This window comes from Stegostoma tigrinum, chromosome 3, assembly GCF_030684315.1.
Source record: "Stegostoma tigrinum isolate sSteTig4 chromosome 3, sSteTig4.hap1, whole genome shotgun sequence".
Lineage (NCBI taxonomy): Eukaryota > Metazoa > Chordata > Chondrichthyes > Orectolobiformes > Stegostomatidae > Stegostoma > Stegostoma tigrinum.
Window position 1 is genome coordinate 114717542 of NC_081356.1, and position 24664 is coordinate 114742205.

A 24664-nucleotide genomic window follows, 5' to 3' on the forward strand; every position below is an offset into this window, starting at 1 on the left:
GGCATACAAATCCTGCCAGGCACCTGGATTCACAGTTACAGCTTGCTGTTTGCTTCCTCAGTGATGATAGGGGAACTAATGGGGCATCTGCTGGACCTTCTTTGGACATTGGTGTTTCAGCTCCTCACAATTATGTCAGCCACATCTTCAGAAGGTACCTCTGATTTCCAAGACGCCTGTCAGCTGGGAGCTATGAATAACGGTGGCAAATCTGACTGGCTCAGGAGAAAGGCATCATCACAGCTCCCAGGGTAAACTGCACAGTCATGCATAGTGATCTCTCAATGGTGGCTGAACAGATACATTCTTTATTTCATTTAGAGACTGGGGACTTTATTGAAAAGATAGCGTCCAGTGCTTGAGGAGGTGGTGCTTCACAATTGGGTCAATTGAGGCCTCAAATGGCGAATGAAGGACCAGCATGGGGCATTTTGCTGCAGCCACTGATAGTTTCCTGGGACAGAGAGGTGGGACAATGCCAAGGTTCAGGTTTAGGGGTAAGTGGGATCATTGTATTCCCTGTGGTGGTCAGGCACCCTGTGACTTCATACTTCATGTGTACTCAACTGCAAGGAGCAGACCCTATGAGAACAATTCCCTGGGCCTGTGGGTTCTCAATCATTCTGCCAAAACCACCCCTGCGTCCCCACCACCCTAGATCCCTCCCAGCAAGCCTATCTATTAGATTTAGACTGAGCCTCCAGTGCTGTTCCTGGCCTGGGATGTACAGCTGTCCCCTCCACTCCCAATGGCAGAGCAAGAACTGAAGAGCTATTGGCCCTCTGCTTAACCACATGGCCCAAAAGGGCTAGAATCTAGTTCCCTGATGACTGTAAAATTTTCGTTGTGACTCCCAGGGAAATTTAAGGTGAACTCACCACCCACACTCCCTCACCTCATCCCTCCACCCCTGGCCAGCGGTGCAGTATTAAATGCCAGCCAGTGTGCTTTATAAAAATATCAGGAGCTTGCATATTATGAACTGTCTCCTTTACCTTGTCACTATTCTGCTAAATCTACTGGGTGTGGGAATTTGTATGAACTTAAGGTGAAGCTGCCCATAGACATTGCCACACTAATCTCCTAGCAGCAAGTGTTCAACTCCTCGGAGAAATCTAAATGAGAGCAAAAGGATTTTGAAAAATTATTTGCAGCTATTTGCTGGCTTTCCTTTCATGTCTTTTCCTTTCTTGCTAGTTTTTGCTGAATATGTCTGCATGATCAATTGCTTTCATACATATCATTATCATTCTTATTTTTGTCTACCTTATGTTATAATTTCATCTTTGTACCCCTTATTTTATAAATTGTGGCGAGTGGTTGATTTATGAATACAAAATTAATGTTAGTCCAAAGAATAAGTATAAAGTGCAGAAGCCAGTGGCAAGACAATTAGAACACGTGATGTGACAGATAATGTGCATGCCAGTTTCAATGTATTTTTTATATGTGCAATAGGTTTATATGAAATTATAGCAATCAAATTGAATTGGTGGCTGAGAATTTCCTCATAGCTGTTCGGTGACCATTATTTCTGCCCCAAAATAAAGTAAAGCTATTGTGGTTAATCAGGAACAGTTCCCAAGGTGTTCCCAGAAAAATACTCGACATTCTATTCCTAATGCCTTCCTGATGTGCTCAAAATTGTGTTGAATTTTCAAATTGCCAACTTTTATTTTACCTCTTTTTAAAAAAACGCAGTCAATTATTTGTCAACTCCTCACTTACCAAGATAAACAAAATACGGGGAGATTATGCTGCCGATTCGGGATGCCATGGAACATATTCCAATCCCCATGTTTCTCACCACAGTCGGATATAACTCAGCAGAGAAAACATAGACAATGGCGAAGGATATTGTGATACCTGCTTTCCCAATCATCACCAAGACTGTTGACAGAATATGAAGAGCTGTAAGAATCAAAGTAAGCAATGTTTAACGTGTGCAGAAAGGCATTACAGAATTCTTGTTGCAGGGCATGTTTTTTTCTGAGAAATGGCTCCAGATTCACTGTTAATTTAATGTGTTACTGCCAATCCAATTATGACTCATTGCACAGGCAACAAAAATAATATCTCTTCCTTCTTTGTCTATCATTTGAGCATTTGCACACACTGCTAATTGGCATTTGAGAAGATGCCACGGGTGTGTAAAAATCAAAGCTTTGCCTCCACTTTAATAGCCACATTAAGGTAGACAAGCGAAAAACAGACGTTCAAAACTGAGCAAATGATAACTGTGCAGGCAGGAAAAATAAGCCCACAAATCTTCATTACCTTCCCCTGGAGTCTAAAACTCTGACAATAACTCAAGTTGGGAATTGAGAATATGAGGTGTATGCTTGACTGTGCTTGCATCCACCTCATAAGGTCTGGATGGATTTAACTCAGGGCCTCATCTGTGTGGCTCTGGTCAGTCTCTTGTCCAAAGTCAGAAGGTGGCAGTCAGTGCAGCATCTTGGGCAAGACACTACTTCTGAGAATTAAAGAAACAGTCTCCAGTACTCAGGTAAATCAGAAGGTGGGGTGGTGGACTCAAGTTAAGTAGAGGGTAGCTCCTAGGGCAGGGAAGGCCAAACCTTTCCAGCTGCTCTGTCTGGCCTTTTAAGGAAAGTAAAACAAAATTAAATTTAAAAGATAATAAAATGTGAGGCTGGATGAACACAGCAGGCCAAGCAGCATCTCAGGACCACAAAAGCTGACGTTTCGGGCCTAGACCCTTCATCAGAGAGGGGGATGGGGAGAGGGAACTGGAATAAATAGGGAGAGAGGGGGAGGCGGACCGAAGATGGAGAGTAAAGAAGATAGGTGGAGAGAGTATAGGTGGGGAGGTAGGGAGGGGATAGGTCAGTCCAGGGAAGACGGACAGGTCAAGGAGGTGGGATGAGGTTACTAGGTAGATGGGGGTGCGGCTTGGGGTGGGAGGAAGGGATGGGTGAGAGGAAGAACAGGTTAGGGAGGCAGAGACAGGTTGGACTGGTTTTGGGATGCAGTGGGTGGGGGGGAAGAGCTGGGCTGGTTGTGTGGTGCAGTGGGGGGAGGGGACAAACTGGGCTGGTTTTGGGATGCAGTTGGGAAAGGGGAGATTTTGAAACTGGTGAAGTCCACATTGATACCATTAGGCTGCAGGGTTCCCAGGCGGAATATGAGTTGCTGTTCCTGCAACCTTCGGGTGGCATCATTGTGGCAGTGCAGGAGGCCCATGATGGACATGTCATCTAAAGAATGGGAGGGGGAGTGGAAATGGTTTGCGACTGGGAGGTGCAGTTGTTTGTTGCGAACTGAGCGGAGGTGTTCTGCAAAGCGGTCTCCAAGCCTCCGCTTGATTTCCCCAATGTAGAGGAAGCCACACCGGGTACAGTGGATGCAGTATACCACATTGGCAGATGTGCAGGTGAACCTCTGCTTAATGTGGAATGTCATCTTGGGGCCTGGGATAGGGGTGAGGGAGGAGGTGTGGGGGCAAGTGTAGCATTTCCTGTGGTTGCAGGGGAAGGTGCCGGGTGTGGTGGGGTAGGAGGGCAGTGTGGAGCGAACAAGGGAGTCACGGAGAGAGTGGTCTCTCCGGAAAGCAGACGGGGTGGGGATGGAAAAATGTCTTGGGTGGTGGGGTCGGATTGTAAATGGTGGAAGTGTCGGAGGATGATGCGTTGTATCCGGAGGTTGGTAGGGTGGTGTGTGAGAACGAGGGAGATCCTCTTTGGGCGGTTGTGGCGGGGGCGGGGTGTGGGGGATGTGGTGCGGGAAATACGGGAGACGCAGTCAAGGGCGTTCTCGATCACTGTGGGGGGAAAGTTGCGGTCCGTGAAGAACTTGGACATCTGGGATGTGCAGGAGTGGAATGTCTTATCGTGGGAGCAGATGCGGCGGAGGCGGAGGAATTGGGAATAGGGGATGGGATTTTTGCAGGAGGGTGGGTGGGAGGAGGTGTATTCTAGGTAGCTGTGGGAGTCGGTGGGCTTGAAATGGACATCAGTTACAAGCTGGTTGCCTGAGATGGAGACTGAGAGGTCCAGGAAGGTGAGGGATGTGCTGGAGATGGCCCAGGTGAACAGTCTCCATCCCCACCCCTGTCTGCTTTCCGGCGAGACCACTCTCTCCGTGACTCCCTTGTTCGCTTCACACTGCCCTCCTACTCCACCACACCCGGCACCTTCCCCTGCAACCGCAGGAAATGCTACACTTGCCCCCACACCTCCTCCCTCACCCCTATCCCAGGCCCCAAGATGACATTCCACATTAAGCAGAGGTTCACCTGCACATCTGCCAATGTGGTATACTGCATCCACTGTACCCGGTGTGGCTTCCTCTACATTGGGGAAACCAAGCGGAGGCTTGGAGACCACTTTGCAGAACACCTCCGCTCAGTTCGCAACAAACAACTGCACCTCCCAGTCGCAAACCATTTCCACTCCCCCTCCCATTCTTTAGATGACATGTCCATCATGGGCCTCCTGCACTGCCACAATGATGCCACCCGAAGGTTGCAGGAACAGCAACTCATATTCCGCCTGGGAACCCTGCAGCCTAATGGTATCAATGTGGACTTCGCCAGTTTCAAAATCTCCCCTTCTCCAACTGCATCCCTAAACCAGCCCAGTTCGTCCCCTCCCCCCACTGCACCACACAACCAGCCCAGCTCTTCCCCCCCACCCACTGCATCCCAAAACCAGTCCAACCTGTCTCTGCCTCCCTAACCTGTTCTTCCTCTCACCCATCCCTTCCTCCCACCCCAAGCCACACCCCCATCTGCCTACTAACCTCATCCCACCTCCTTGACCTGTCCGTCTTCCCTGGACTGACCTATCCCCTCCCTACCTCCCCACCTATACTCTCTCCACCTATCTTCTTTACTCTCCATCTTCGGTCCGCCTCCCCTCTCTCCCTATTTATTCCAGTTCCCTCTCCCCATCCCCCTCTCTGATGAAGGGTGTAGGCCCGAAACGTCAGCTTTTGTGGTCCTGAGATGCTGCTTGGCCTGCTGTGTTCATCCAGCCTCACATTTTATTATCTTGGAATTCTCCAGCATCTACAGTTCCCATTATCTTTAAATTTAAAAGATGTGTTTTCTGGACCTCTTCTGATTCTGCCTCATCTTTCTGCTCGAATGATAAGGAAGGAATGTCACAAAGCCTCCCCTGCTTTGGCCTCTGTCTAAAATAGCAGTCGGGCCCTACAGCTGGACATTTGAAGACAATCCTGCAGATATCCGGTGCGTGACTATTCCACCAGCTTAGAATAGTATGTTAAAATCAAACAGGGAATAGAACAGTGGCAGCTATATCCTCCCATCGATTTGAACTGGCCTGATTTCCAATGGGCAGACAGACTTGAACTTTAAAGAGTGCATCTTGCTCCAGGCAGTTTTTAGGCCCCTGAAGATTCACAAATAGACCAAGCACAGACCACAAAATCCAGGTTTTTTTCAGACATCCCTCTTTGATTTTCTCTTCCAGGGAAGTGGACATCATTGGCAACATTTGCTGTTCACCCCCTATTGCCCGGGAACCAATGTCTCTCGATTTGACCGTTTCAGTAAAGAGTCAATGGCATTTCTATGTGTCTGGAATTACTTGCAGGCCACACTGCATAAGGATGGCAGATTACCTCCCAGCTGGGTAGCTTCTTTGTCATCATTACTCAAACCCATTTTCAATTCTAGATTTTTCAGATGGATTTAAAATCTCACTGTTGCTGTGGTGGGATTTGAGCCCATGTCCCCTGAACATTAACCTGCGTATCTGGATAACTACTGCAGCCTCAAAAGAGTGAAGCAGAGAACCAAAGACATTTAAAACAAACATGAAGTGGTAGCATGCTGTAAAGTCCATCTCCCTCTGCCCCTGTGTATTAGGAACCAAAGTTTGCGGATGGAATGTCTGTCACTTGAATATTGAAACTAGGGCTGCGCTGACACCACAGCAGATTATTGCAGGTCAATGAAGCTGGAAACTGCCAAGTTAACTCTAGAGAGACAGCTACTTAGCTTCTTTCACCATGCCCCTCGTACTATGAGTCTGGCAATTGAATGCTCTCCTATCAAAATGAAAAGGAAGTCCTCCATTCTTTTTAGCTATTGAAGTATATTTTTTAAAAATTACTAGGATGTTGCCAGGACCAGAGAATTTGAGTTATAAGGAGAGGCTGGATAGGTTAGGACTTTTCTCCTTGGAGAATAGGAGGTTGAGGGATAACCCTACAGAGGCTTATAAAACCATGAGGGGCATAGATAAGGTGAATAGCAAAGCTTTTCTTAATGTGGGGGAATTCCAAACTAGTGGGCATAGGTTTAAGGTGAGAGAGGAAAGATTGAAGAGGGACCTCGGGGGCAACTTTTTCACTCAGTGGGTGGTGCATGTATGGTCCAACTTGCCAGAGGAAGTGGTAGAGGTGAGTATAATTACAACATTTAAAAGACATTTGGACAGATACATGGATAGGAAAGGTTTAAGAGTGATATGGGCCAAATGCAGACAAATGCAGGTTTATTTCAGGAAACCTGATTGGCACAGATGACTTGGGCCAAAGGGTGCTATATGACTCTATGCCTGTATAAAGAATAAAGAAACTTCATGCGGTCAATCATTCTGAATAGTGTGAAAAGGAAATAAAACTTGAACATGACCATAAGCTGTGATCCTAAGGGACAGGTAAGGGGTAATTGAAGTGAATGTTAATGCTTTGGAATCATTCAAAATGAAAATACAGGCAGTCCCTGCATGGCAAACAGGTTCCGTTCCTGGGTCCATAAGTCGATTTAAACCCAAGTCAGAATGCAATACTGAACAGCATAAAATAGCTGCTGATAAGTACATTTCTGAAGAAGGGTCGTGGACCAAGATGTCAGCCTTCCTGCTCCTCTGATGCTGCTTGGCCTGCTGTGTTCCTCCAGCTCTACAGCTTGCCATCCAGCATCTGCAGTTCCTACTATCACTGATAAGTATAGTTGGATATTTAACACTACACCTCTGTATGGGATCACATTCTCAAGTACGAGCATTCAGAATTCGGACATTTGTAAATCAGGGACCTCCAGAAATGCTGTAATGGAGAAATTTTAAAGAGCGCGCATTTCATATTTTATGATATCGCCAATACGCCTCTCACACACTAGGGACTGACTTTTCTGAATGAAAGTGTTGGTGACACAATGAGTGGTGCGGTTAGGATTCTCCCATTAGGTGATCTTTCGACATTAATTTTCTTTTCTTTAAACTTCAAACAATCCAACTTTAACAGGAAAGCAAACAAAAATGTCACCTGGAAAAACAGTGAAGGGGAGAACCAAAGACATTTAAAACAAACATGAAGTGGTAGCATGCTGTAAAGCTCTTACACGGAGGAATAAATTGAATGAAGAGCAGAATGACACCACCAAGGATCAGCATGGTAGCAGTCGCAAGTCGTCGAGGTGCATGCTTCACCATCCACCATGCAGCTGTGTATGCTACAATTTCACTGATTGCAGAAATAAAACAGTTGAGATAAGGATCACCGTGCATGTTGGAGGTTCCCAGCGTTAAAACAAAGTACCCAATGGAGGTAGTCATCCTACAAAGAAATTGAGAAGAAATTAAAGCATTTCCACCTTGCATAAACATTTGTCTAGAAACCGTCCGCAGGCCACTGTTAGAAATTCATAAGACAACTCGCGCTGCTACAATGCCGTAATGTTGTAGAAATTAATATTTCACAGCACCTCATCTTGGAGAAGATTCAGTATTGGAAAAGGGACTAAAAGTACAGTCAAAGGGGCTAATTTGCTTATAGAAGACGGGTCAAGTCATATGAAGCTGGAGAACTAAGAATGAGAATGTAGGTTATGAAAGTTGAATAATTTGCCATCAATGGTTGAGAAGGACTAGGATCGTCATATAAACTTCACATAACAGGATGGAACAGCATAGAATAGAAGGGACATTTCTCCTAAATTTGATTTAATGAGCATGGCCCACAATGTGTCAAAGTGGGGACAGAGGGCTGAATAAGATTGCAGAGGTAAGTCAAGTACTGCCTGATTTTACACAGCAGTATTTCACAACCTCAAGACAGCTCAAAGTACCTTTCAGCCAATTATCAATTCTGTGAAATGTAGGACCTGATTCACGCAGAGCAAAGTTTCACAAACATAAAAGGGTAAAAAAGGTATTGACATCTGTTTTAGGTAAGCGGGAAGGAATTAATGTTATCAATGGGGTTTATGTTAAGGCAGGATTGTGAGTCATTAAACCACCACTGGAAAAATTGGGAGCTTCCACCTTGAAAGTGACCGTAATATGTCCAAAGATTTTAACCAGTAGCAGGGTGGTGATAGGCACAGACACACGAGTTATTTGCAGGGTGAAGTTGAGCGTGATCTTCATCATGAAAAGGGAGTTTTCCTCTGCTGTATTTTGTTATAAATGTTGAGTGTAGCTGATTTACACCAAATTTACACAAATGTAAGATACTAATTGTGGCAGAAAAAAAGTATAATACTAAAGTGTAATAACTTTAAGTTAAAGTTAGCTCCAATGCTTTGAGGCACAAGATAAGTAAAAGCTGAAATTGATCTAATATAAATTAATCAGTAATTGGATGACATTTCAGGTAGGTTAAGTGAACGTAAAAGCCCTGGAATGACTGACAAGGCGATGAAATGCTGTGTTAATATTAACAACAGTTAAATTGGACGGTGACACAACAAAATGAATGAATTGGATTTCAGTATGTTTTAAAGTGTTTATTACATTTTCATTTCATGTTTTCTTCATAGCTGGAATCATATTAACTGAAAACCTGCAGTATGATTATGCACTCAACTATACAGATACAGTCAGTCAAATTGCTAGAATTCTCAAAATTCTAGAAAGTTCTGCTCAGATGGTTTCAAATGATTTGAAGAACTAGAAGACACTTTTCAGAATCTTTATTCAGATAAAGTTTATAAAGTTTGTTTTCATAACAGAAGGGGTAATGTGCCTGAGCAGCTTCTCTAAATCTCCAACTACAACATCAGACATGCCAAGGAATGGCAATAATCTCCCATTCACAACATCACTCTGGTCCTTCTGCTAATCTGAGGAAGGGTCACCCGACGCGAAAAGTTAACTCTGATTTTTTTTCTTCACAGATGCTGCCAGATCTGCTGAGCTTTTCCAGCAACTTCAGTTTTTGCTTCTGCTGATGTTATGTTGAAGACATGGCAGAAGATTGTCAAAATTTCCTTGCAAGTGCCTGGTTGGCTGCATGTGTGACAGAGACAGTGAGAGGCAGAGTAAATGTGATGACAGGGGAGAGGGGCAAGTGACAAGCCCACATTATGTTGCTCATATGAGGCCTTATGATTTTAATTGATGAGCCTCATTTCAATTTGATTGACGGATTATGTATTGATCCCAAAAGGAAAACCCAGTTTTGTTATCTAGTTACTGATGGCCCAGGAGGCCTATTTTTGAACCTCTTAAAGCAGGTTGAAGTTGATGTCAACTCTTGCATTGATATTGCTGTAAGATAGCTACAAACTTGGAATTACAGTCCTGCAATCTTTCAGTCAAGCTTCTGATATATATGGCAAGAAAAGACAGTACAAATTTTTAGAAAATATTACTTGTCACATCCTGCTGGTTAAGCAAAATCCCTTTAGCTTTATTGACCGTCTTCTAACCTCCTAAACCATGTAACTGGGTTAGCTCCAGGTTTTAGTTTTATTCATTTTTATTTTTGATAGAGAACTACATCACATTCCTCAGGAAGTCCATCCTGATACCATCCGTCATGTCAGTGACCTCCTCTAGAATATCCATTGAGATTAGTCAGGCATGACCTAGCCATCTCAAATCCATGAGGTAACAAGGTGTAGAGCTGGATAAACACAGCAGGCCAAGCAGCTTCAGAGGAGCAGGAAGGCTGATGTTTCGGGCCTGGACCCTTCTTCAGAAGAGCCTGAAGGAGGGTCAAGGCCCGAAACATCAGCCTTCCTGCTCCTCTGATGCTGCTTGGCCTGCTGTGTTCATCCAGCTCTACACCTTGTTATCTCAGATTCTCCAACATCTGAAGTTCCTGCTATCTCATTTTAAATCCACGCTGACTTTCGTTTGCCAGATCATACTTGTTCAAATGTCTTTGTTACTCTGTTGCTGATGACAGGTGACCCACAATCATCTGCTGTGTCTTTTTGTTCCCCATCAAATGAGGATGTTGCTTTGTCTCTTTAGAAAACAGGTCTTTCTGCATGGTAAATGTTGTACAGAATGCAGCACAGTTGTGGGAAGCTGTCTGTGGGACACATTGCAGAGAGCTTCAGACTCCTGCATCTCTAGTTTGGCAACCCTTCACATAAGCTCATCCTCCTACCCTGCTCAGGCTTAGTCAGGCTGTGGGGGTGGGGGGTGGGGTAGAGTGGGAAAGAGCGCAATACTATGACTTATATAAGTAGAGATTATCCCATATACATCAACAGCCACAGTGGTGGGAGGAATGAATATTGGGATTGTGGGCTATGATTGAGTCTTGCAGAATAAATCATCAGGTATGGTTGCACAAACTTGTTTTTTTTTGTGGGATGTGGGCCATCACTGGCTGGCCAGCATTTATTGCCCATCCCTAGTTGCCCTTCAGAAGGTGGTGATGAGCTGCCTTCATGAACCACTGAAGTCCACCTGCTGTGGGTTGACTCACAATGCAATTAGGAAGGGAATTTCAGAATATTGACCCAGTGACAGTGAAGGAGGCAATATATTTCCATATCAGGATGGTGAATGGCTTGGAGGGGAATTTGCAGGTGGCGGTGTTCCCATGTATCTGCTGCCTTTGTCCTTCCAGATGGAAGTAGTCGTGGATTTGGAAGGTGCTATCTGAGGATCTTTAATGAATTTCTGCAGTGCATCTTGTAGACAGTACACACTGCTGCTACCAAGCATTGGTGGTGGAGGGAGTGGATGCTTTTGGATGTAGGGCCAATCAAGCAGGCTGCTTTGTCCTGGATGGTGTCAAGCTTCTTGAGTTTGTTGGGGCTGCACTCATCCAGGCAAGTGGGGAGTATTCCATCAGACTCCTGCCTTGTGCCTTGTAGATGGTGGACAGGCTTTAGGGAGTGAGGAGTTATTGGCCACAGTATTCCCAGGCTCTGACCTGCACTGTTTTAAGTAGCAAGTCCAGTTGAGTTTCTGGTCAATGATAACCCTGAGGATGTTGATAGTGGTGAATTCAGTGATGGTGACACTTTTGAATGTCAAAGGGTGTTGGTCAGATTGTCTCTTATTGGTGAAGTCACAGCCTGGTATTCCTGTGGCGTGAATGTTACTTGCCACTTATCAGCTCAAGCCTGGATATTGTCCAGATCTTGTCATGTTTGAACATGGACTGCTTCAGTATCTAAGGAGTTGTGTTTGGTGCTGAACATTGTGCAATCATTGGCGAACATCCCCATTTATGACCTTATGATGGAGAGAAGGTCATTGAAGAAGCAGCTGAAGATGGTTGGGCCAAGGACACTACCCTGAGGAACTCCTGCAGAGATGTCCTGGAGCTGAGGTGACTGATTGCCAACAACCATGACCATCTTCCTATGTATCAGGTATGACTGTAATCACTGGAGAGCTTGGCCCCGATACCCATTGATTCCAGTTTTGCCAGGGCTCCTTAATGCCACAGTCAATTCAATGCAGCCTTGATATCAAGGGCTGTCACTCTCACCTCACCTCTGGAATTCAGCTGTTTTGTCCATGTTTGAACCAAGGTTATATTGAGGTCCTGTTGCTAACATTCAAGACTAGGTGGCATTGTTGTGGGTAGTAATCTTAAATTTTCTCAAATCCTGCTGGCTAATATCCTGGTGTTGTATCTGCAACACACCCATATAGTCACTAACAGCTTGGATGAAAGAGAATCCAGCCAATGCTGCAAATCTCCAAGCCATCTCCTTTGTGTGTTGGTACCAATGGGGAGAGTGATGCATTGTTAGACCAGGCAAACCTTCTTAATACTGATGTGCACTGGGCGATGGTGGGAGATATCCTCCGGGCGGACTGGGAGGAACCGTTGACATAGAAGTTAAGAGCAGCCGGATGAAGTTCAGCCACCTGATGAACTGCACACCAGATAAATCCAAGAAAGTAACTCTTGCCCTGTGTACCCTCTGTGGTGGGGTATGGCCTCCAATGAGCAGTGCCCCTCACCTGCTGTCTTCGGCCCAACTTCTGCACATGCTGGTGGTCGAGGCTAGTTGGCATACTCCTCTTCCTCCAACAGTTCGTCCATCCAAATGAACCTAGCAACAATAGCACCCATGATAAGCAGATAGACCTTACTGAGTATCATCAAGGCAACAAATGTTAGAAGCAAGCAATCGAGAAGCTGTAAACTCTCCTGGCAATCAAAACAACACACACATCCTTATGAAACAGTCGCCTATGTATAAGTTGACCTTTGAACACAGTTTCAATGGTACCACTCTCAATCCTGCCACATTTTACTGGTCAATTGGGCACTGAGTGAGACTTGATTTTGAATTAAAATTGTATTGAGATGGCACCCAATTCACACATCTCTGGAGGATATGCTTGCCAACTGGAAACACTGTATTTAAAATGGCAGCTGATGGAAACTCAATGATAATTATGAGCGATTAACCTGCCTGCATGTAAATCCTTACAAAAGAGCAGGATGAAAGTCATTGCTGGAGACTAAATAGACAGATATAACATAAATTATTTAATAGAAGTAAAGGGACTTTCGCCTGCCTGTGAACCAGTTGAGAGCTCTGTATTGCCTGTAACTTTTCACCCCAAGTGGCAGCAGTGTGACAAGGACATCCAATAGCACAGCTGCTCCATATGTAATTGGGATGGAGATACAAGAGCAGTGTTGGAAAGAGTATGAGTAACAACACCCATTGTGATGATGTCAGAGATCACACAGTAAGAGCTTATTGTCTAGCCATGAATGAAGACAGACAAGTCTCAAGCTCCTTGTGTAAATAATTCACATTTGGCAATAAAATACAGAGCATCATCATCTTTCGATCAGACTAATAATTAAGAGGACCACCTTTAAGTCTAAATCTTACATCAGCATCCTCATCTGCCCCTCTTTCACTTGATTAAATGTTCCAGCCACCAAAGTTACTAGAGGGAGGGCATTAAATTCTCCCAATGACATGACAGTTAGAGCTTTTGGTTTATCTTAATCTTCAGAAATAGTATTAAGAAAGGAAAAGGGGCAGGGCAAGACAGAAGAATAGATACTTGCCTTTAGAAATATGCTTTAGAGAGACAGACTGGCGGAGAACATCACATGCCTAATTTTACCCCTAACCCATTGTTCTCTCCACTATGACCCAGCTCTCACCCTCAAAAGTATAGCCAATTACCAAAATGGTGCGATATAACTAACTTGCTTTCAGCTTCAATATATTGATGATGGGAAAAATATTAAATTGAATTGGAACTTGAATCTGATGAGTTTTCCAAGCAATTTTCACTGTCCAATAAATTACACTCCATATATCAGTCAATCCCACCACTAAAATATGGCAACATTCTGGGAGTATTCAAAGGCTTCCCTAAGGATTCTGCGTAAAAAGTCCATTGAGAGCAGTAGAAGCTCCCATCAGAAACACAAAAGGCAGTAGTCAGATCCAAAGAGTCTGTTAATTGGCATTAGATGTCTCCTCTGTTCCATGTGGGGAAGGTAAAAGGCTACAGACTGCTATGCTTGTCTCGGTCTCAGGGATTGAAGGGTGCCACTCCATATATGTTTTGTCCATGGGACCCGATCTTTGGCGTCTGATCAGACTGCCTGCTTTTACTAATGAAAAATGTTATCAGAACTTGGGTAGAATACAGTGAAAGCAGCAAGCAGTGACTCTGCATTACTACAATAACGCCACTAACTAAAGCATCTGCAGTGCTATAGTTTAATAACGGCAAGGTAGTTGGCGTTTTGCCAGATAACCAATGGAAATTTGTTCACCTCGCAGACAACATGGCTGATGTGATGAGTAAACACAGAGGCTCAATCTGTCACTGCCTTCTGGACATTATGTAGCCACCTGATATCAAGACAGACACTCATTTATCCATGAACAATTGGTATCTACATACACACTTCCAAATAACTCTATTCTTCCAAGTGACTCCATAGACCGATAATCAGCTCAGAACAACCTTCGCTGGGAATGACAAGTGCTGGTATCTCTTTCAATTCAACACAACTCCAAGATTATTCTGGTAATGGGAGGATGGAATGGTGTTGATCTTGGGTGATGCATTTGAGACATTCCACAGTATCCTAGGGTAGAGTTGATCATTAGCTGGGTAACATTGACCATTGATGGGACTAGTTGTATTTATTGCATAAAGTTTGATGTGAGATTGGAATTCTAACAATAAACATCTCTAAGTAGATTGTGGGGGTGGGGGGAGCAGGAAAAGAAAGTATTATGAGTATAGTTTGAAAGCAATTCAACCATTTGTGGCACTTGGGTTGATTAATTCTGCCTTATGGTATAAAGTAGAGCCTGGTTACCTCCGTATAATCTTTATTCTTTTCAAAATAAGTGCCCACAAGTTAGTGTGTGGTAACAAATTTATAAGGATACTGACTGTTTGCTGTGTTATCATTAAGAACACAAGAACATAAGAACAAAGAGCAGGAATAGGCAATTTAGCTCCCCAAACCTGCTCCACCATTTAGTACAATCATGGCTGTTCTCATCTTGGTGTCAACTCCACTTTCCTGCCTAAGGAGCAATTGACAACTGGATAGGAAAATATTACAATCTTCTGAAACATTTAAAGCTAAAATAATACTATCTGAATAGACAATAAGACCACAAGAAATAGGAGCAGAAGTAGCCATTTTGACCAGTGAGCCTGCTGTGTCATGCAGTATGGAGTAATAATAATCTTCTTTAGAGGTTCATCAGCTTAGGCAAGATGGTGTCAGAGTGCTTAGTGCAGAATTGCCTGGTGTTATGTCCCGCTTTCTATTTATGTGTTTAATTTTAGAAAGTGGGACATAACACCAGCGCTTCACCGGAGGCTCACTGATGATGTTACCTAGAATGGTGACGAAACGTCTGAAAACGAACCTTCCAGCTCAGCAAGCAAACTTACATCCATGTTTTATTTCTTCTCAAATTGGGTGCTTGGATCTACCCATGGTGGATAATGGGTGAGTCGGCATGGAGGAGATAAGGGAAAATGATATTGTGTTGACATTATTGACCCATCAAGGCAGGCCTTTCACAGAGCCCACATTCACACCCGACTGCCCCTGTGACTGCCTGTGTACCTTTCTGGGAATGGTAATCCTGACTCCTGGTAACATCAGCCCCACCCTCAATGAAAACTAGACTACCTGGGGCTCATGGTCAATTTACGATCAATTCTTCTATTTCACCTTTCATTCTACTCAAATCTTTCTTTCCTGAAATGTGATGGGTAAAATAACACTTCATCTGAAGCCTAAGCGGTTGAGTTATGAAGTTCGTGCAGGGTTTCTTTGGTTTTGTATTCAATTTCTTTATGTCGGAGAGTCCACGTCAACCGGGTTTCCTAAACTGAATGAGTCTCATTTAGAGCTTTGCTGCAGCTCTACAAAACCCTGGTGAGACCACACTTGGAATATTGTGTCCGGTTCTGGTTGCCCTATTATAGGAAAGATGTGGAGGCTTTGGAGAGGGTGCAAAGGAGGTTAACCAGGATGCTGCCTGGACTGGAGGGCTTATCTTATGAGGAGAGGTAGACTGAGCTCGGACTTTTCTCTCTGGAGAGAAGGAGGAAGAGAGGTGACCTGATCGAGGTGTACAAGGTGATGACAGGATGGATAGAGTCGCTAGCCAGAGACTTTTCCCCAGGGAAGGATTGACTGCCACCAGGGGTCATAGTTTTAAGGTGTTAGGAAGAAGGTATAGAGGAGGCGTCAGAGGGAGGTTCTTCACGCAGAGAGTTGTGAGCGCATGGAATAGTTTACCAGTGGAAGTCATGGAAGCGGAGTCATTAGTGACATTTAAGCGGCTGCTGGGCATGCACATGGACAGCAGTGAATTGAGGAGAATGTAGGGTAGGTTATTTTATTTTTGGATTAGGATTATTCCACGGCACAACATTGTGGGCCGAAGGGCCTGTACTGTGCTGTACTTTTCTATGTTCTATATCTCAGGCAAGGGGTGAGGTTGAGAAGGAGAATCTTCATGGTAACCTGAGCCAGTGCAGGAGTTGAACCAATACTGTTGTTATCACTCTGCATCACAAACCAACTGCCCATCCAACTGAGCTAACCAAACCCTACCTAACTGCTGGATTAAACTCCATTCAATGTTCATGCCCATTTCACCATTCAACTATTATTGGTGGCATTAACTAAGGAACAATTCTGACTCTGTGATATTCCTGTGAGACCCAAAATGCAGAAAGTGATAGCTTTCTCTTGCAGCTTCATACAAAAGGAAGACTCGTTGAAATGTGAGTGGACAAGAAAGACTAGTTGAAATGCAAGTGTTGAGCAGCTGAGGAGTAGAGTGGTAGATAAAGAAAAGGTGCTAAAAAGGCTGCTAGCTCTTGAGGTAGAAAATTCAGAAAACCCAGATAGGATGCATTCTAGATTGCTGAGAGAGGTAAATGAGCAAATTGCAGAGCTATTGATAGACATTTTCCGGGCTCCTCTGAACACAGGATTAGTCCTGGGACAGCAGAGGATTATAAATATGACACTTTTTCTATGAAAGGGGCAAATGATAACCCAGGAAACTATAAACCTGTCAGCTTGATGTCAATAGTGGAATAACTGGTGAAGGCCATGATGCAGGATAAGATAAATATACTCTTAGCGAAAAATAAGTTAATATTAGTCAGTCGACATGGCTTTGTCAACAGTAGACCATGTCTTGCAAATATTTTGAGTTGTTTGATGAGGTGAGACAGGCAGTGGGCAATGGTTGTGCTCTGGACATTGTATATTTGGACTTTCAGAAAGCATTTGCTACAGTGCCACATTGCAAGTTAGTTAGTAAATTAGCAATATTTGTGATTAATGGGTGCTTGGTAGCGTGGAATAGAAATTGGCTAAAAGATAGGAAACTGAGGTAATGTATAGATGGGCATTTCTCAGATGGAGACGTGTTGAAAGTGGTGTTCTCCAAGGATTAGTGTTAGGACCCTTGCATTTTCTGATTTATATAATTGATATGGAGATAGGTGTTGAGGGTAAAATCTCTACATTTTCAGATGATACAAAGCTGTGGAGCATAATGAATTTGAAATTGATGCTGACCAACTTCAGTAGGACATTGATAAGTTGGCCAAAGTGGCAGATACCTGGCAGATGAAATTCAATCTAGAGGATTGTGAAGAAATGCATGTTGGCAGATGAAACACGGAGACAATACAGGCTAATGATACAACTTTGAGGGGAGTACAGGAGCAGAGGCATCTTGGGGTTCACCTGCATAATTCCCTGAAGGTGGCCAGGCAAATTGCAACAGTTATTAAGAAGGCTTATAATAGGATCCTTGAGTTTATAAATAGAGACATAGAATATAAAAGCAAGGAAGTGATGGTCCACCTTTACAAATCATTTATCAGACCACATTTGGAATACTGTGTTCAGTTCTGGGCACCTTATTTAAGGAAGAATGTTAAACCCTGAATAGAGTGCAAAAGAATGATACCACAAATGAGGGATTTTAGATAAAAGAGATTAGGGAATTTGGGCTTATTCTCCTTAGAGCACACAAGGTCAAGTGAGGTTCAAAATTATTAACAGTTTTGACAGGGTAAAGAAGGATATTTCGACTTTTTGAAGGTCACAATTTTGAGATTGTCAGCAAGAGAGCTAGGATTGAGATGAGGAGAAACTTCTTTGTTCAGAGAGTTGTACGAATTTGGAATGTGGTGCCTGAGACAGTGTGGAGACAGATTCCGTAGGCCGCTTCCGGAATGAAGCTGGATATATATTTCAAAGTGATGAATAAAGAGGGCTACAGAGGTAGGGCTGGAGAACGGAACTAGCTCGGTAACTTTTTCAGGAGCTGGTACAGCCATGATGGGTTGAATGGCCTTCTTCTGTAAAATTCTATGATTCTGAGAAAGAAAACAACTGCAATTTTCACAAAAAGAATGGTCACTTCCAAGCTGTGTCACAGGAAGAAACTTGTAGGGATTAAGCCAAAAATGAAGTCCTCAAAAAAATACCAAGATCCAGGAAATAAAGAATATTTTGGAGATGTCTTTCCTTGGTGGGATCAAAGAATGAATAAGATGCTATTGGAGTGCTGATATCTTAGTAGGTGGACAACGAGATGTATTTTAATTTAAACTCAGCTGCAGCACTTTTAATTCTTTCTGATACTAAATGAAGTTTGGTGTAAAGTTCTCTTCAGCCAACAAACAAACAATTACATGGGCCAGGAGAGAGAGAAAAAAGTCACTGAAGCTTTAGAAGTGATCCTAAACCAGTGTTGTTCATTTTTATGCAGGAAATCCTACACGGACTGATTTGTAGAATAGAGGAACTGGAAAGCTGAGAAGATCGTGGCGGAAAGCTGACAAGATCGTGGCTAAAAGCTTCCCAGCTGAATCTTCCCAGTTTCCCACAGGATTAGGGTAGCTGTAATAAGCAAATCATTTCACTTCTATATCCTGAAATTTAGCCTGTTTATATCTAGAAAGGTTTGCCATCCATTCTTGACATAGATAAGCAAGGAAACTGACTCTACGGTGAAGCAAAGAGTTATTACATCCATGATAGACTGAAACGTGATACTCAGGGATTGTCAAAGCATGTAATGGATTTCTCAGAAGCTGTTTAAGCCTTACACTGCCGAAAATTTGTTGAAATGTTGAATTGTTGGATGACAGCTCAGCAAAATTGGGGAACAGCTCAATCTATATGAAGCTATATATAAATAATGGCTTTTGGCAGCCACTGAGTGTCCCCACTTAAAGTCGGGGTTATATTCCTGAAAATCATGACTTTAAGTGAAATGATCTTTAAGTGAATCCTGGTGCCCATGGAAACAATATTGAAACATGAGTTAAGTTCCTGAGGACATTTTTTGCCTGGAAAAATCAATGCAAAAGTTTAAATACTCTACCTAACATATGCACCTGAAATAATTTGCAAAAGGAAACAAGAAAAGTTTCAGTGAAGAAAACAGTCTTTTTGCTCACATAGAAGTCTTCAAAGAAGTTTACAGTATAGTAAGATACAGTACAAATTCCTATATTATTGTGAATGTACTGTTCAATTATTATGGAATAGAAAATAGAATTCTCCTTGGAAAAACTAAGTCCACAGCAACTCCTCTATTAGTACAAGTACAAATAGCCAAGAAAAGTTAGAAACAAAGTTTACTTCGGTACCAGAGCAGAGAACTGTTTTTGAAAAAAAATCTTTGCAGGGTGCAGACACAATAACACCAACTCTAACAGCACAATCAGGAGTCCTTGCTGTTAATATATTGATGTGACTCATGTGATGATGTACGAGGTGCAATGATGCAAATTATAATGCTACCTGAGGCGACCAGCAAACAAGAAATATTAAAATGGGGAATGGTAATTTAAATGAGGAGAGAAGATATAAAAAGAAACAACTTTAAAGTGAAAAATCTTTTAAGGAGGAAACTTAAAATGAGGACTTCAGGTACCCCGAATGCAAAATTAAAGTTGCTGTACTACTCAAGCTAGTTATCCTCAGGGAACAAGAGAACTGTTGCTATCAGCTTCCATTCTGTCAAACCATGGGCATATCTTGCAACAGACCTCATCAAATATGAAGGTACAATATTCTTGACAGTCGTACACTATTATTCAAGATGGATAGATGTCAATAAGTGCAGGGCCATGTATATGATCATATCATTGAAAGAGATTTTTACAACACATGGAATCCCTGACTTTTTAATCTCAAATAATGGATCTTAGTTTGCTAATGAGTACTGGGCTGAAGGGCCTGTTTCCACACCGTAGGGAATCTAATCTAATCAAAAAGTTCATAGCTTCATGTCAATTTATTCATGCTGCCAGCACATCAAGATACTCTCTCGCCAGTGATAAAACTGAAAGGTTTCTCAGTGCATACAGTAAAAGCATTGCTGAACACAATGACTTTCATCTTGCACTTTTGAGCAATAATAAAACTCCATTCCAAAATAGTTAACCTCTATATGAACTCAGCTCCTTCCTCTTTCACTTAGACTCATGCTTTATGCACAAGATGATGATTGAGCAAGTGAGAAAGGGGATGAACACCATTCCAGTCATATGTGGAACAATAACAAATATCACGGAGCCCAGAACTTATGAGACCTCTAACCAGGTGAGCCAGTTTGGATTTGCGATCAAGTTCATTAAAGACAAGTCATCGAACAACCACTACTTCCCAAGTTCTGCCTCATTCAAATAAAACTAGTATGGTATGACAGCACATATATACACTAGCGTCTGCATTGAACTGATGTTTTATACAGTTTGGCCAGTCATCAATACATAAAGAAGAGAGATAATGCGTCCATCAAAAATTTCAGATGACAACCTGAATGCTGGGCTGAAGTAATCTGACAATTCTTCTGCCATCACTTTCAGAAAGACCGCATGGAGGACTCAAGTTCCCAATTTGCTCCAAAGGAACTGAGAACAAGTTCAGATAGGCTAGTGAAACTGTGACACTGTTTGTCTTTTCAAAAAGAAAGATAAGGCAGAGATTTGTGGGAGATGTATTATAGTGAGTGGAAACAAAGACTCAATAGGGAGATGTCACGAATATGTAATACATAGACTGTGAGGAATGCTAATATACACAGTTTTCAACATCACAAGCAGTGATCCAGTGTTGCATGATGTTTATTTTTCTTCCTGCTCTTGGTAAGATGAAGCCACACTAAGATATTCTTTAAATAAAGCAAATACTTTCCATACCTGAGCAGGCACTATAAGTATTCTTTAGCAGTCCAACAAAGCTAGGCATTTGAGACAACGGACCCAAAAATGCCCCTGGAGAATCACAACAGAAAGCCACCTCCCTGTCAGAAAAACAGCCATCCACTACCATCAACTGCTTCTTTTCATTGTTCTAATCTTGGATCCATATAATCTCTTCCCCTGTCAGTCCCTGGGTTGCCAGTTTATGCATGATGCCTGAGCGTGGCACATCACTGAATTCCTTGTGAAAGTCCAGATGCACAACATCTACTGCACAACATGGGTCAATCTTTTCAGTTCTTACATCAAAGAACCCTATCAAATTAGTCAGGGATGATTTGCCTTAAAGTACTGAAATGTCTGGTAACTATATTACTCTGATACACCATTAGGAAGATGGTCAGAGGCTAGCTGCACAGTTTTGAGGCATTTTTGAAACATGCCAGTTTCTTCGGCACTTTTGGAAATCCATTTGCAGACGCTCCCTTCATTTGTTTGAAATTCTTCATCCCGACAACATGATCAAATGTCCCTTATTTTCAGAAGTTGTGCTATGGTCTTCCAAGTTGTTTCATCATTTTGTGTGCCCACTATCCTTTTGAAATTGTATCACAAACTTCGAAGAATGCAGAACTGAGCCTGTAAAGAACATTTTTACTCATTGACTTTCCAAGATACCACAGGACTTCATTAATTGCTACTAAAAATATTTAGAAATTTGTGAAAATGCATAAGTATAAATTCTTTACAATAAACTTACAAATCCAAAAACTTACCAGGAGCACTTAGAATATGTTGTTTTCATCATCTAGAATTCTAAATATGTCAACAATTATTGACTTCTGTGGCCAAGTCAGGATACATTTCAAATAGCAAGTTAATTTATAGATTAAAGAATTACTACAGAGATGATGATTAAGGCTGGGATCTTGTTGAGGTGGCAAGAGACCCGTGTTACAGAGAAGGCATACTGAACCAAAGGCCAATCACTCAATGGCAACTTTGCTGGTAGGGCCTTCACATGGAGTGCAGACCCCTGGAGGAAAGGGGGATAGGGTTAGACTTCTCACTCAGTAAGAGCTGCCAGCCCATGAAAGGCTGGTGCTCAGCAGTAACACAGAAGAGGCCTAGAAGTTACTGGAAGAGCATCCTCTGAGCTCCAGTCTCACTGAGGATCCAAGACTTTGTCCACTGGTTGATGGAGACAGGGATTTCTCACGGGAAGAGAGGGACAGGTTGGTGAGAAGCATAGGCGGAGGTGGGTCAGACTGACACACTGCATGGCGACAAGCCTACTAGCTGATGGTTTAATCCTGGTAGTGGCAGGCTGAGACACTTCAGTGGTCTGTTGTTGAATATATTTGAGCCTCAACTGACATCGGGGCAGGAAGGTTGACTGGGGCCTTCCCCATCCAGAATGTAATTCCACTGGAGGTGGGTAGCAGCAGTGTTTGCAACCCTTATTAAATGCACTTTCTACCTCCAAACTTGCTACTTACAGAAGCAGATTGTCCTGCCCTGTGATGTTTCTTTACATTGTCTGCTATCATGCATCAAATCAACACCTTGTAAAAATATACTTTGTGATTGCAAGTTTCTGCATTTTAAATTAGTGCAGTACTGCACTGGCTATTTAGCCCCAGTTAGTCCCATTTGCCCACTCTTCCTCCATATCCCTACAATGTTTTTCACCTTCGAGTATTTATTCAATTCCCTTTTGTTTTTGAAGTCCACTGTTGCATTGGAATTTAGAGATCAGGCAATTCATTCCATGTGCTAGCCATTTGTTTATGTTTTCACTCATGCCCGCTTCTTGTAGTTTTGCCTTTGCATGTGTAGTCATTCTGCTCCCTCATCGTAATTTTTTTAAAATGAATGCATTGCTTCACTAAATTAATGCAAACAATTGACAAACAGGGTTCCTTGCATCTTTCATATATTGTGCTTTAGTTTGCTTTATACAGCAAACAGCCAAGAAATCAAGTAAACTAATTCACCTACTTGCAAAGGTGGCCAAGGTCAAACAGTTCAGCAGGCATTCAGTTAAGTGATTAACTTATCATGAATCTCAATTTGCAACGTGACTAACTCCCAACATGTGCTGTTGACATATCTTGACATGTGAAATCCCAAATATTGCTCCACATACAATTTGCAAAACACCATGATCATACGTATAACAAACTGACACAGTTTTAAGTGTTAAATATTTTGGTGAGAGCTCTTTGCTGATAGAGTCTTTACTCACCACACAAGGAAAGATAGAATTGTGATATTCCGTATATTTGAAGTTCTAACCAAATCCAAGAAATTATGTGGATGTTTTTGCCTAGCTGTGGAATTCAGAAGCTAAAAGAAAGCATAAAAAAAATGAATTTTCAATGCTTGCAAAGTATACATGCTCTAGTTACATGGATGATTGGAAGCACTGCATTTTAAGTAAAACATTCCCTTTATCGCAAACAGTGTTGAAGATATTTTATTGATCTCTGTTGACAGTATTCTGGCTTATGTCCATCAAGATTTATAAACAAAAGTAGCCATAATAGGGTATAAAACTATTCCCAACCTACTGAAAACAGAGCATAGAATAATCACAATACGGAAGGAGGCCTGCTATGTCTGTTCTGAGGAAGGGTCACCGGACCCGAAATGTCAGTTCTGTTTTTGCCTTCACAGATGCTGCCAGACCTGCTGAGCTTTTCCTGCTGTTTTTGTCCTGTTATGTCAGCTCACTGCAAATACAACTCACCCATTCTCCCAACATCTCACTGAACCTCTGTAAATGTTTCTTTTGCAAGGTCTCCTTTGAAAGTCAGTAGCAATTTGCCTCCAGCACACTCTTAGGCCATGGATTCCAGATTCTAGCTCTTACAAGATTTTTGTTATACCTCAGCTGGAATACAGTTGTGGGTCCTATATCACAGGAACAATGTGAATACATTGGAGAGAGTACAGAGGCATTTTAGAGGGATGATTCCAGGAATGAGAATGAGTTGGGACTGTTCTCCTTGGAGATAAGAAGGCTGAGAGAAGATTTGATGAAGATTTTCAAAATCAAAATGGCAGTATAGATTGTTAGGGGGAGGCTGTTCCTGCTTGTAGACAAAAGAGTGGGCATTGATTTAAAGGGATATGCAAATGAAGCATGGGTGATGTGAGAAAAAAAATGGACCGATGTTGATTGCCATGCATGGAACATCTGCGTGTTCAGTGCAACATTGTTTGTGGGTGGTTTGATCGTGCTGTTGGAGATGGTCTAAACTAACCTGACAGCATTTGGGGACAAGCGAGTAGCATTAGGCAGTAAGAAAAAAAAAGCTGAGCAAAGTATTTGAAGACAGAGCCCCTGTGTGAGAAATAATCAAGTATTATGTGGGCTCATTGTAAGAAAGAATATAGTAAGGTCTGATTTAGCTTCACAGTGTATCTAAGTGAATGGCTGGAGGGTGGTAAGCATAGTTTGTGAACAGCAGATGCAAATAACAAGTGGAAATACCATGTTGTAGTGGCAATGGATTAAAAATGGATAAGATGTGTTCAGGAAAGCCAAAGAAGAAAACAAATGATGAACGAGTGGGGTAGCAATATCGAGAATGTTACCGTGGCAAAAAAACACCCTAGAAGAAAGAAGGAAGGAATTTATTTGGTTAGAACTGTAAAAATAGTGAGGCCGATTAAAGACCAAAGAGAAGATATGGGAGTATAGGGCATAACTGAAGTAAGAAATAAGCACTTTGCAACTGTATTCACCAAGA

At 42.5% G+C, this 24664-nt stretch overlaps 1 protein-coding gene across 3 annotated transcripts in view; it reads right to left on the reverse strand.

The window, feature by feature from the left end:
* LOC125450660 (organic cation/carnitine transporter 2-like) overlaps positions 1-24664 on the reverse strand; it is a 137114-nt gene that overhangs the window by 33430 nt on the left and 79020 nt on the right. For all 3 annotated transcript variants that reach the window (XM_048526680.2, XM_059644844.1, XM_059644845.1), the window contains exons 6-8: positions 23155-23255; positions 7337-7551; positions 1729-1911 (exon numbers count right to left, since the gene is read on the reverse strand). In XM_048526680.2, coding sequence (XP_048382637.1) covers positions 1729-1911; positions 7337-7551; positions 23155-23255 — 499 coding nt within the window. The remainder of the gene's footprint in view (positions 1-1728; positions 1912-7336; positions 7552-23154; positions 23256-24664) is intronic.